General features: G+C 40.9%; 1 protein-coding gene across 1 annotated transcript in view; it reads left to right on the forward strand.

Annotated features, from left to right (window-relative positions):
• Positions 1 to 13,775, forward strand: part of IMPG2 (interphotoreceptor matrix proteoglycan 2) — a 97,246-nt gene that overhangs the window by 60,991 nt on the left and 22,480 nt on the right. Inside the window, exons 7-9 of the mRNA XM_075334291.1 lie at positions 949 to 981; positions 12,377 to 12,426; positions 12,595 to 12,677. Of these exons, the coding sequence (XP_075190406.1) occupies positions 949 to 981; positions 12,377 to 12,426; positions 12,595 to 12,677 (166 nt within the window). The remainder of the gene's footprint in view (positions 1 to 948; positions 982 to 12,376; positions 12,427 to 12,594; positions 12,678 to 13,775) is intronic.

Raw genomic sequence — 13,775 nt, forward strand, 5'->3', positions numbered from 1 at the left:
CCGTAGAGGGACACAGACAACTAATACCACAATTGATGGGCAGGGGTGGAAGTGATATACAGATGACATAGCAATGGTTTGCAGCTGCTGCTTTTTGTGAGGTAAAACATTTCCCTGCCTGTTTTATAATGAGTGAGAGTTTCTGCAGCGTATTCAGTCCCCTAATTTCATCATAAATCATGTCAGTCAGGTACGAGCTCCTGCTGTTGCTGAGCTTATTTGTCACTGACTTGATTTAAAATGTGATCAGGGGGCTGTAGAATTAGCAGAAATACTCACTCATGATAAAACAGGCTGCAAAATGTTTTGCCTCACAGAAAGAAACAGCCGCAATCCCATGCTGTCCTGTGGTATGTGCCAATTGTGGAACTTAATATTATTACAAGATCTATTATTTAAAAAGTACTTTTGTTTATGGGACAAATCCTGTAAGAACAATCACAAAACGTTTAAAGCAAATTATCAAATTAATAAAAAAACAAGTTTTTTTTTTTGGTTTTTTTTGTATATAGTTTAGGAATCCATATCAGTATAGGATACCATTTTTCTTTGCCAGTATTGCTTCTGGAGGAGACCCTTATAAAGCACCAAAGTTAACAGTTCCATCCGTGGTTTTTTGTGATGCTTTGCCGTTATGGTGTTCATCCATCTGATCTAACTCATAAGCCCACTAATTCGATTGGTCAGCCGATATGATTTATTAGATTGCAGCTGTTGAAGACTTTCATCAAATCATTTTTCATGGTTATCATGATAGATTAGCAGTGACAGCTACATTTATTAGATATAGATTGATCAGTCTGGTGGACGTTTCCTGATGTAGAACACATTTAAGCATAAATATGTCATAGACAGTCGTTTATATGTTTGTTAGCAATGAATGAATGTCAAATATATCGCTGCCTCTTGAAGTTTAGACCTTTTTATTTTACTTTGAATACCATGCAGAAAAGGCAATGCCCTATGGCTTCATCTGTGCAGGTAAGAAGAAGATATAGTTTAGCAGCTCATAGTCTTAGCAGATGTAAGAAATATTCAAGTGAAATTCTTTATAATTTTAGGATAGATATTCTTTAGCTTCCAAAACAATAACACTTACATTTGGGAAACAACACACCATGGCTACATTCTCACAGGCCGCTAAATTTATCACACCAATCATTTCTGACAATTGCATGTCTGACTAGCTACATGTGCAGCTCTGTGTCCCCATTCAAGTAATTCAGACCAGACTTGCACATACTGTGACCTTAAGGGGGCTTTACACGCAGCGACATCGCTAGCGTGTCGCTCGTGAAAGCACCCGGCCCCGTCGTTTGTGCGTTACGGACAAATCGCTGCCCGTGGCGTACAAAATCACTAGTACCCGTCACATGCACTTACCTTCCTAGCGATGTCGCTGTGGCCAGCAAACTGCCTCTTTTCTAAGGGGGCAGTTTGTGCGGTGTCACAGCGACGTCACACGGTAGGCGTCCAATCGAAGCGGAGGGGTGGAGAGCAGCCGCATGAAAGTCACACCCACCTCGTTGCTATAGGATGCAGGTATGGTGTTGTTCGTCGTTCCTGGGGTGTCACACGTAGCGATGTGTGCTGCCTCAGGAACGACGAACAACCTGCGTCCAGCACCAGCAATGATATTTGGGAAATGGACGACGTGTCAACAGTCAACGATTTGGTGAGTATTTTTCATCGTTAGCGGTCACTCGTACATGTCACACACAACGACGTCGCTAACGAGGCCAGATGTGCTATCCATTTTTCCACATGAGCATCACATGGATTTATAAACACCTTAATCAGGATATACACTTACATGTATGTAAAGGTTTTAGTATCCTGGTAGAGCTGCATCAAATTGTATAAAATTACATGCATTTACTGAATAATATATATACAACTAGAATACATGTATAAAATCCACAGCTGTAGTGAAATAAAAATGAAATATCACCAATGGAAATAGAGTACATTATGCAGTTCTGTGGCTGCTTCTGTCACTTAGACTTAGTTTTCATAGTTACAAAGTATAACTTCATACCGTTCATAGGATCCAATTCAAACTGCTTGTTCTCGCCCACAAAGCTCTCCACAGTGCAGCACCCCCCTACATCTCCACCCTCCTCTCTGTCTATCAGTCCACCCGTTCTCTACGCTCTGCAAGCGACTTTCGACTAACATCCACACTAATTCGAACCTCCCACTCCCGGATCCAAGACTTCTTCCGAGCTGCACCAACCCTCTGGAACGCTCTACCCCAAGAAGTTAGGACAAATCACAACTTACTCAGCTTCAGACGCACCCTAAAGACGCATCTTTTTAGGGCGGCCTATCACACTCCCTAATCAGATTCGATTCACATAGTCCCTCTACAACCTCTCACAACATAGCTCCACATCAAACTCCATGGCACCCAAAGGCATCTCAAGGCTCGGGCCCACTGGTCCAGGAAACCATTATCCAGCCCCATTTCCGTGAGATGGTTGGATTGTCATTGTAAATAAGCACTTGAACCTTGCCTCTCCCCCCATCTCATTGTAGATTGTAAGCTCTCACGAGCAGGGTTGTATTTTTTTTTTCCCCTCTAAATATTGTATTTCTATAACTGTTACTTGTTTGTATATGATCCTCCTGAATTGTAAAGCGCTACGGAATATGTTGGCGCTATAGAAATAAAGATTATTATTATTATTATTATTACCGGTATTTTTATGGTAGAAAGACTAAATGTCACATAACATTTCTGATTAAAAGGGTATTTTCAAATTTTCTCTTGAGCTGCACAGAAAACTAGTCTCCTTAAAGGGAACCTGTCAGGTAATTTATGTGTTCTAACCTACAAACCGTGTGATGTGTGTACTAGTAACCCCTTCCTACCCATCCTTGTGTTGTAATAATGTGTAATGTGAATGTATAAAAATGTGTTTTATTACTTATGTGTTCTGTATGTAAATGTGCAGGGATTCTAGCCCCATGGGCGTCGCTTCGCCCCTGTTGGTGTGATACCATGGATTTACATCAGCGACATGACTGTCGCTACTTCAGATCCTGCGCATGCGCACTTACCGTTCTCGCAGCCTTGCTTGCTTCTTGTCTTCAGACGCGCTCTGCACATGCTTAGAAGGCTCCTGCAAGTCCGGACATGAGCAGAGCGCGTCTGAAGACGAGAAGCAAGCACCCGGATGACAAGGATGCGGGAATGGTAAGTGTGCATGCGCGGGATCTGAAGTAGCGACAGTCACGTCGTTGATGTAAATCCATGGTATCACGCCTACAGGTGCGTGATACTATGGTAAACATGCGAACATGCACAGAGCAATGCGACGCTCATGCGGCTAGAGCCCCTGCTCATTTACATACAGAACACATAAGTAATAAAACACATTTTTATACATTCACATTACACATTATTACAACACAGGGATGCGTAGGAAGGGGTTACTAGCACACACATCACACTGCTACTAGGTTAGAATGCATAAATTACCTGACAAGTTCCCTTTAATACTTGGTAGGATGGCAGGCACTCTTCCTTGAGTACAGGGCAAAAAATTGAGGGAGAAGGAGGTGACAAAGGTAGTAAATAAGCATGAGGTCTGTAAGAATTGAGCTAAATGTTGTCTTGACTATCAGAAAAGAAGCTTATCACAATGCGGTACTTCAGCCATAACTCGGGAGTGTGACATCAGTGCACTCCCACAGCTGCTCGCTGGGATTGCATTGTCAGGGGATGCAAAGAGACTCCTTGCATGCTGGAACCTGATTGGAGGGGTGATGCACCAAATCTGTTTTATATCTGTGGTACTGGCAGACACAGACAGCAGAGGGCCCCTGTGCAAGAACAATATATGAGCCCTTTGCAGCCCCAGAGCTCATGAAAATACACAATTCCACCAGCTTTGGGGGTAGAAATGGCCCTCCTCAGCTCTTGGGCCCCTCAGCGGCTGCAAAAGGTTGCACCAATGATATGTCCACCCCTGGTCTGTGGAATTATTTAGAATCCCCGATGGAAAGCACAAGTTGAACCCAGAAGAACGTCATGCTCACCTATGTCTACAGAACCTTCAGGTAGTAGCTGCACAAATGAAGGATATAGGAAAACATTAGTATATACCAAATGATGCTCAACAGTTGTCTGCTTAATTATGAGTCATCATGCCGGCTCCATCTGAGTATGCTCGCCTCCTGAAAAGTGCACAGGTTTATATACTGTATTTGGACAGGAGTTGCTTTCATGAGACAATCCCTGTCATGGAAATAACTTAATCAATCATTAAGGCACATGAGCCTTTAATGGGGATTTAGCAGGTCAATTTTCTTTACCAAATTTACCAGCTTTAGGGATCACTCACTTGACAGAAAAAGACAAATTACTTTGACCAGCTCACTTAACGCTCAGATTGAGCAGCAGGGTCATTCCATATGATATCAAATAGGTTGGATACATTTGCTGCTTGATTAAGGCGGGCTTTGCACACTAAGACATCGCAGTCCGATGCTGCGATGCCGAGTGCGATAGTGCCCGCCCCCGTCGCAGCAGCGATATGTGGTGATAGCTGGCGTAGCGAAAGTTATCGCTACGCCAGCTTCACACACACACTCACCTGCCGTGCGACGTCCCTGTGGCCGGCGACCCGCCTCCTTGTTAAGGGGGCGGGTCGTGCGGCGTCACTGCGACGTCACACGGCAGGCGGCCAATCAGAGCGGAGGGGCGGAGATGAGCAGGATGTAAACATCCTGCCCACCTCCTTCCTTCCGCATATCCTACGGAAGCCGCAGTGAGGCCGGTAGGAGACGTTCCTCGCTCCTGCGACTTCACACACAGCGATGTGTGCTGCCGCAGGAGCGAGGAACAACATCGGACCGTCGCGTCAGCGTAATTATGGATTACGCCGACGCTGCACCGATGATACGATTACGACGCTTTTGCGCTCGTTAATCGTATCATCCAGCCTTTACACACTGCGATGTCGCATGCGATGCCGGAAGTGCGTCATTTTCAATTTGACCCCACCGACATCGCACCTGCGATGTCGCAGTGTGCAAAGTGCCCCTAAATCTACTAAAGCAAATGTTTCCCAATAAAATAGAGGCCGCTGTGTGACAAGGCTGAGGACACAAAATAACCAATTGTGAATAAATCTAATGGCAGTGTTCATCTTTCTTTTTAGTACAGCACTGGGAATTGGTTGTTATTCTAGTCTTAAAATGTCATTATTTTTATCGGATAACTAAGTTAACCTTCTTCTCTCATTAATATTTGTGGATGAATTCCATGTGATATTTCCCATGCCATTGTCCAAAATGTTGCTGGCTCCTACCATCTTTGGCTTACTCTTTCTTACTAATATTGAGTTTTGTCATACATTTTTTTTCTATCAAATTATATGCAGATGGTTTCTTATAAATTGCATTCAGTTTAAAGAGTATGTGTATAAAGATTAAATATTATTTGACAATAGTTCTGAATTGGAAGCACTCTGGTCAATTTAAAGGGAACCTTTCAGTTGATTCATGCTGCTCAAACTGCGGGCAGCATGAATAGAGCCTGGCTGCATGATTGGGGACAAGTATGTATTTTTCTGAAACACTTCGGCATTTCAGAGTAAACATCGTTTTCCCCTTTCCCTCTTTATTTTCTAAACCCTTTAATAAAAATACTTTAAAACATAGTTTAAAAGCCGACCAGGCACTATAGGGAGAGGTGATATTTGCCCGGCAGCACTCCCGCGCATCTTCTTTATGCACCGGTCTCTATGATTGACAGTTCTCTTCTGATGCACAAACAGGAGTGACACCTGTCAATCACCCAGAACAGTATGGGTGGATCTTTCTCTATGGACACCAGCCGGCTCTTCATACTATGTGTTCTCTGAAATGCAAGATCATTTCACAGAAAAATGTATCTGGCTGCAATTGTTGTTTAGGAAGTATGAGTTGACTGACAGTTTCCCTTTAATAGAAAACCAATTAATCTGTCAGTATGTTTATAGATTGTAGGCGTAAAAAGGAGTTTCAAAGGATGCCCATACAAACAGGAAGAACATGTAAACTCACATACTGTAAGATAATGCCATAGGTGAATTGAAACTCCAGATTCTATTACTGCAAGACAAATAGTGCCAGCCACTAAGATATCAATTTGCCTAGATATTCTGGAAGTGTTTTTTTTTCAAATTAGGAGCCTCAAAACTGCTTCACATATGATCTTTTGGATCCACCTCAAATTTGTTTGTCCTTCTAAATGTATTGGTAATCAACGTTAATGAACATGTTATATTCTTGAATCTTAGAACCGCTTTACACGCTACGACATTGCTAAAGCGATATCGTTGGGGTCACGGAATTTGTGACGCACATCTGGCCGCGTTAGCGATGTCGTTCTGTGTGACACCTATGAGCAATTTTGAATCGTTGCAAAAATGTTCAAAATCGCTAATTGGTGACATGGGGGTCCATTCCCAATTATCGCAGGTACGATGTTGTTCATCGTTCCTGCGGCAGCACACATCGATATATGTGACACTGCAGGAACGAGGAACATCTCCTTACCTGCGTCCACCGGCAATGAGGAAGGAAGGAAGTGGGTGGGATGTTACGTTTGATAATGTTCGCTACGACAGCGATCACCACATATCGGCCGTACGACGAGGGCGGGTGCTATCTCGCTCGACATCGCTAGCAATTGCTAGTGATGTCGCAGCGTGTAAAGCGGTCCATACACTTGGCCATATATTGGAAAATCAAATGCTAGATAAAGATCACAGATCGTATCTCTTACTCAATTTGTATTCATGGAAGTTTAACCCCTTAACGACCACGGGCAGTAAAATTACGTCCTAGCGGTCATAACGTTACTACCCGCGGTCTGCTGCTGGCAGCATGCTGCGATCGGCACACATCTCAGCTGATTTTCACAGCTGAGATGTGTGTCTGCTAGGCATGAGCAGAATCGTTATCTGCTCGTGCCGTTTAACCCCTTAAATGGCGCTGTCAATATGTGACAGCGCCATTATAAGCGCGATCACGGTAAACTTTTACTTACCGCCCGATACGGGAAGTCACGTGACGTGATCATGTGACTTCCGGTAGTTGTCATGGTAGCACAGGGTCATGTGATGACTCCTGTATTACACATGAATTGCTTTCACTTTTGCTGTGCCCGCGGCACAGTGAAAAAGAAAGTGAGCGTATCTGCTGTTTACAGCTATGCAGCTGTGATCAGCAGATAGTGCAGAGCGATCGGACTGCTGATCGCAATAGCCCCCTAGGGGGACTAGTAAAATAAAAAAAAAAGTTAAAAAAAGTTTTAAAATTTTAAAAAAAAAACCAAAAAAAACATAAAAGTTCAAATCACCCCCCATTCGCCCCATTGAAAATTAAAGGGTAAAAAAATAAAAAATATACACACATTTGGTATCGCCGCGTTCAGAAACGCCCGATCTATCAAAATATAAAATCAATTAATCTGATCAGTAAACGGCATAGCGGCAAAAAAATTCCAAACGCCAAAACGACGTTTTTTTGTTGCCACAACTTTTGCGCAAAATGCAATAAAAGGCGATTAAAACGTAGCATCTGCGCAAAAATGGTACCGTTAAAACCGTCAGCTCGAGACGCAAAAAATAAGCCATCACTGAGCCATAGATCCCAAAAAATGAGAACGCTACGGGTCACGGAATATGGCGTAAAACGTCCGCCACTTTTTTTGGACAAACTTCCGATTTTTTCTTAATCCCTTATATAAAAGTAAACCTATACATGTTTGGTGTCTACGAACTCGCACTGACCTGAGGCATCACACCCACACATAAGTTTTACCATATAGTGAACACAGTGAATAAAATATCTCAAAAACTATAGTGTTATCGCACTTTTTTTGCAATTTTTCTGCATTTGGAATTTTTTTGCCGTTTTCCAGTACACTATATGGTAAAACTGATGGTTTCATTTAAAAGTACAGCTCGTTCCGCAAAAAATGAGCCCTCACATGACCATATTGACTGAAAAATAAAAAAGTTACGTCTCTCAGAAAAAGAATGGCGAAAAAAAAAACGGAAAGCGAAAAATTGGCCGGTCGTGAAGGGGTTAAATCCTGTTTGTTTAATGTGGAACTTGTGTTTTTGACTTGGATTACCTTGATGGTATAACTGTTAAGAGATTGAGTTCTTTTTATTGATACTACAAATTTTATTTTATTTTTCTGTTGTTTCTTACATCTTGGCACATTCAGTGCCTTGTAATTTTATTTCTCTCTCAAAATTCAATAAAGGTAGATAAAATAAAATCACTGATTGTAGAGCATGCACATAAAATTGCACTTTCAATAAACTATTAAAGTCATTGGTAAATCAGTACACCAAACAACAGAATGCACAGCAGAAAAATCGAAAACCTTACAAGGTATTGTTTATGCCAGCTTAGGCAAGGAGCCATACCCATTGGCAAAAGTAGTTGAGGGTAGAATAGCACTCATAAAATTCTATTCCAGTTAGTATGGATAAATATAATCAATTTGACCCCAATCAGTGGAGTACATAGTGCATTGCTAATGGTTAACATCTTCAAAGGAAATTTGAGGGTAGCACCTTCAAGAGGAAGGTGGTTACTGCTTCTCAAGCATGTACTGTGAACCACATGCACCATTGTAGCAGAGGCAAATGTACCTCTGCTTGGCAGAGTTCAATTACGGTACAGGAGACAAGGGTGCAGAAACAAGATGACAGTTTTATTACCGGATAGGAGAAAAAGATGCAATAATATGTAGTGTTCAGCGAGTAGTTGACTATTCGTACTCGATATGCTGTTAGCAAATACTGTCAACTACTCTCATATTCGTTACGAGTAGCAGGCGCAGTGTAAATCAATGGGAAATACTCGCTAAGTAGCAAGTAACCCAAAAGCCGTACTATTCGCTACTCACAGGAAAAGCATAGCAAGTACAAATAGTCAACTACTCGCTCAACACTAATAATATGGTAAAATCTGAGATATCAACAATACAGGTAACAACTCTTTCAGATTATAGCTGGGCCATGCAAACTATAGCACCCTAACAGTTATGGACACACATACAGCAAGAAAACTTTAGTACACACATTAGGTTAGAAACTACACTATGAATACAACTAACTGGCCTCTGATATTTGAGCCGTCTAGATATCTGAAGGTGCCTCGTTCATCTGTACAAACAATTATACGCAAGTACAAACAAGATGGGAATGTCCAACCATCATACCGCTCAGGAAGAAGACTGGTTCTGTGTACCAGAGAAGAATATGATTTGGTCATACATTTGCATATCAACCCAAGAGTAAAAGCAAAAGACCTTGTGAAGATGCTGGCGGAAGCTGGTAAGATTGTGTCATTATCCACAGTGAAACGAGTACTGTATCAACATGGACTGAAAGGCTACTCTACTGGGCAGAAACCATTACTCCAAAAGAAACATAAAAAAGCCAGAATAATATTTGCAAATGCACACAGGAACAAAGACCTTAATTTCTGGGGACATGCCCTGTGGTCTGACAAAGCTAAAATTGGTATGTTTGGCCATAATGACCATTGTTATGTTTTGGAGGAAAAGCGGAGAAGCTTTGAAGCCTATGAACACCATCCCAACTGTGAAACACGGGGGTTGGCAGCATCATGTTGTGGGGTTGTTTTGCTGCAAGAGGGACTTGGGCACTTCACAAAATAGATGGCACCATGAGAAAAGAACGTTATGTGGCAATACTGAAGCAACATATTAAGCCAGGAACTTAAAGCTTGGGTGGAAATGGGTCTTCAAAATGGACATTAAACCAAAGCATACTGCCAAACTGGTTACAAAGTGAAGTGGCCCTTCACGACCGGCCGATTTTTCGCTTTCTGTTTTTCTTTTTGCCGTTTTTCTTCCGAGAGACGTACGTTTTTTATTTTTCAGTCAATATGGTCATGTGAGTGCTTGTTTTTTGCAAAACGAGCTGTACTTAAACCATGAGTTTTACCATATAGTGTACTGGAAAACGACAAAAAAAATTAAAATGCGGAAAAATTGCAAATAAAAGTGCGATAGCTCTATTGTTTATGAGATATTTTATTCACTGTCTTCACTATATGGTAAAACTGATGTGTTGGTGTAATGCCTGAGGACGGTGCGAGTTCGTAGGCACCAAACATGTATCGGTTTACTTGTATCTAAGGGGTTAAAAAAATCAGAAGTTTGTCCAAAAAAGTGGCGTACATTTTACGCCATAAATCGTGACCCGTAGCGTTCTTATTTTTCGGTATCTATGGCTCAGTGATGGCTTATTTTTTGTGTCTCAAGCTGACATTTTACACAGATGCTACGTTTTGATCGCCTGTTATTGCATTTAGCGGAAAAATTTGTGGTGACCAAAAAATTTGGCAATTGGAATTTTTTTTACTGCTACGCCGTTTAGCGATCAGATTAATTGATTTTATATTTTGATAGATCGGGCATTTTTGAACTCGACGATACCAAATATGCGTATGTTGGGTTTTTTTTAACCCTTTAATTTTTAATGGGGCGAATGGAGGGTGATTTAAACTTTTAGGTTTTTTTATTTTTTTATGTTTTAAAACTTTTTTAAACTTTTTTTTTTATTTTAATAGTCTCCCTAGGGGACTATATGGATCAGCTGTCTGGTCGCTCTGCCATATTTGCTAATCACAGCTACACAGATGTGAATAGCAGATATGCTCATTTCATGTCTCACCCAGCTGAAAGTGAGTCATGTGAGCTACAGGAGTCATCACATGACCCTGTGTTACCATGACAACCACCAGAAGTCACGTGATCACGTCATGTGACTTCCGGTATCGGCGGTATGTAATCGTTTGCCGCGACGTGGTCATAATAGCGCCGTCACTTATTGACAGCGCCATTTAAGGGGTTAAACTGCACGGGCGGATAACGATTCCGCTTGTGCCTAGCAGGCACGCATCTCAGCTGTAAAAATCAGCTGAGATGTGCGCCGATCTCCTGCTCCTGTCGCCGGCAGCAGCGGGAGATTAACCCTATGACTGCTAGGAAATTAAGGGGTTAAGGATAACAAAGTCAATGTTTTGGAGTGGCCATCATAATACCCTGATCTCAATCCTATTGAAAATTTATTGGCAACGCTGAAAAGGCAGGTGCAAGCAAGGCGACCTACAAACATGGCTCAGTTACATCAGTTCTGTCAGGAGGAATGGAACCAAAGTCCCACCAACTATTGTGAGAAGCTTGTGGAAGGATATCCAAAATGTTTGACCCAAGTCATACAGTTTAAGGGCAATGGCAGCAAATACTAATGAAAGATATGGAAACTTTTGACTTTGCAGAGAATAATAAAAATGCCTTAAAGCATTCTCTTTCTCTCATTATTCTGGCATTTGGCAAATATAAATAATTTTGGTTCCTAATTCACCTAAAACGGGAAAGGATTATTCTGAATAGATAGTGAGAAAAACATGTAGATGTATCTTTTTAGATAGTGTATGTAAACTTCTGGTTTCAACTGTATGTGGTCAACAGTACTCGCATTAGATGTGATAATCAAACTTCCTTTTGAGGGAGCTAGCCTCAACTGTCCTTTTTAGGGTGATGACCATAATCAGTGCTCTTGTACTCCACTGATTGGGGAGGAGTTGGATATATGATATATTTATCCATGCTAATTGGAGTAGAATTTTGACATGCTATTTCTATTCTAGAAAAGGAGGAAAAGAATAATACGCACATAAAAGTAGCTTTCTGTTTTATTGTGGTTGAAATTTTTTCTATAGTTACAACAGAATATCCAACTATACAAGTTTTCATATTATTGTACATGGTATCTTAAAAGTGTTTGAATTATCTTTACAAAAAATTAAGTGAAAAGTTATTTTGTCATTCATGCTAACAGAATAATATCTCACCATTAGGTTGATAATGGGTAACAACCAACATTGGTGCACTTCTTTTTTGCACATTTGTTACCTCTATTGTGATTTTTGGGATGAAAAAAAAAAAAAACAAGAAAAATGTCACGTGAACTCAAGTTAGTGATTCAGTCGTAAAAACAAAACTTTGGCTCACTCATTTACCACTATTTGACCCATTGTACATCTTGACAGTTAGTTCATTTTGGACTTAAAAATAGATTCGCTATGGATCTGTTTTTTTCTTTTTTATGGCTATAGTTCAAAAATGTTTTTTTTGGAAGGGAATATATTTGGTTATTTCAGTGTATGACAAATGACATCCTTTGACATTCCATTGGATTTCCTCTTTTAGACAATTACTTTAAATTGAAAACAATTAATTTTAAGAAAATTCTGCTAATATAAAATTGCAATACATTTTGATTTCTTTGTTTTATTCTTATGTTTTGATTTCTTTTATATCTTCCAGATCAGATGTCACAATGGCACCTGAAATCGTGGATAGTACAACAGATGAAGGTACTTATTGATCTAAAGAAGGAATGTTCATGATTTAGATTTTGATATCTCAATTCAATTGATATTTTGTATTACACATTGTAAACCTGTGAGAGGATGCTTATAGTATTTTACAGCATCAAAGTCTAAAAATAAATTTGTTTGTTTGTCTTGTTTTGTTTAATGCAGAAGCCAATATAACGCCACAAGACATCTCTATTGAGAACTATTCATCTACAACCTTTCTGGCAGAAAAGCAAACTGAAGAAGATGTAAGTTAACGCATGTATTGTGCAACTAAATATTTTTTTTCTGGATCATTCATGTTTAAAATTATATTATTTTATTTTTATTAAAGTCATATAAATGTTAACCAGGGTTGAACTGGAGTGTCTGGAGCCCACAGAAAGATTTGAATCTATCCGCCCCACTCAACAGCTGCTGTATTTCCCAAATAATAAGACATTGTCTTATATTATCTTTTGCCCTGAAAAATGCTCTAGGGCTTATTTTCGGGGTAGGGCTTATTTTTTTAAACATTTGTTAAACAGGAGTTGGGGTTAAGTTTACCCAACAAAAAAGGCAGATGCTCCCCAGAAGAATCACACTTACCAGACACTGGACATCTGCGCTCCCAGGTGCCACTTCGATCGACAGCGGGCGCTCCCAGAAGGTCCTCGTGTGTTCCACAGTGGTCCTTCCCAGCTTCCGGCTGGCATCCCTCCACTCTCACACACCACATACCACACACCACACACACACACCACACACACACACACATCCGATCATAGTAGCATCACACACATCCGATTGCAGTAACATCACACACATCCGATGATATCGCAGTGCTTTCAGCTGCAGGGGGACCTGGGATGCTGCGGAATGAGGATCTGTGGTAGACTGCATTGAGGACTTTGATGCGTTCCACCTCAGGTCCTCGTGATCCACAGCGTCCCAGGTTTCCTTGCCGGTTGGAAGCAGTACGGTATCAGTGGGTGTATGTGTGTGTCTGATGTTACTGCGATGGATGTGTGTTTGAGTGTAATGACACAAATCACCATCGGCACCTACCAGCTGTTGCTGTTCTGGGTCTGGTGAATATGAGGTCTGTCTTCTCTCTTTTGGGGCTGTCTTCTCTCTTTTTGGGGTGTCTGCTTTCTTTAATGAAGTGTCCTGCTGTATTCTTTAACTTTTTTAGCTGCATGTACACTTCATTATTAAACAGCAAGTAGGGCTTATTTTCTTGGTAAGGCTTATATTTAAGCCATACTCCGAAAAGGCCGACAATTCCTGCTAGTGCGTATTTTCAAGGTAGGGCTTGTTTTCAGGGAAACATGGTATATACAAATACCTCTTAGCCATTATCCCCA

The sequence above is a fragment of the Anomaloglossus baeobatrachus genome, chromosome 2 (genome assembly GCF_048569485.1).
Source record: "Anomaloglossus baeobatrachus isolate aAnoBae1 chromosome 2, aAnoBae1.hap1, whole genome shotgun sequence".
In the NCBI taxonomy this organism is placed as follows: Eukaryota; Metazoa; Chordata; class Amphibia; order Anura; family Aromobatidae; genus Anomaloglossus; species Anomaloglossus baeobatrachus.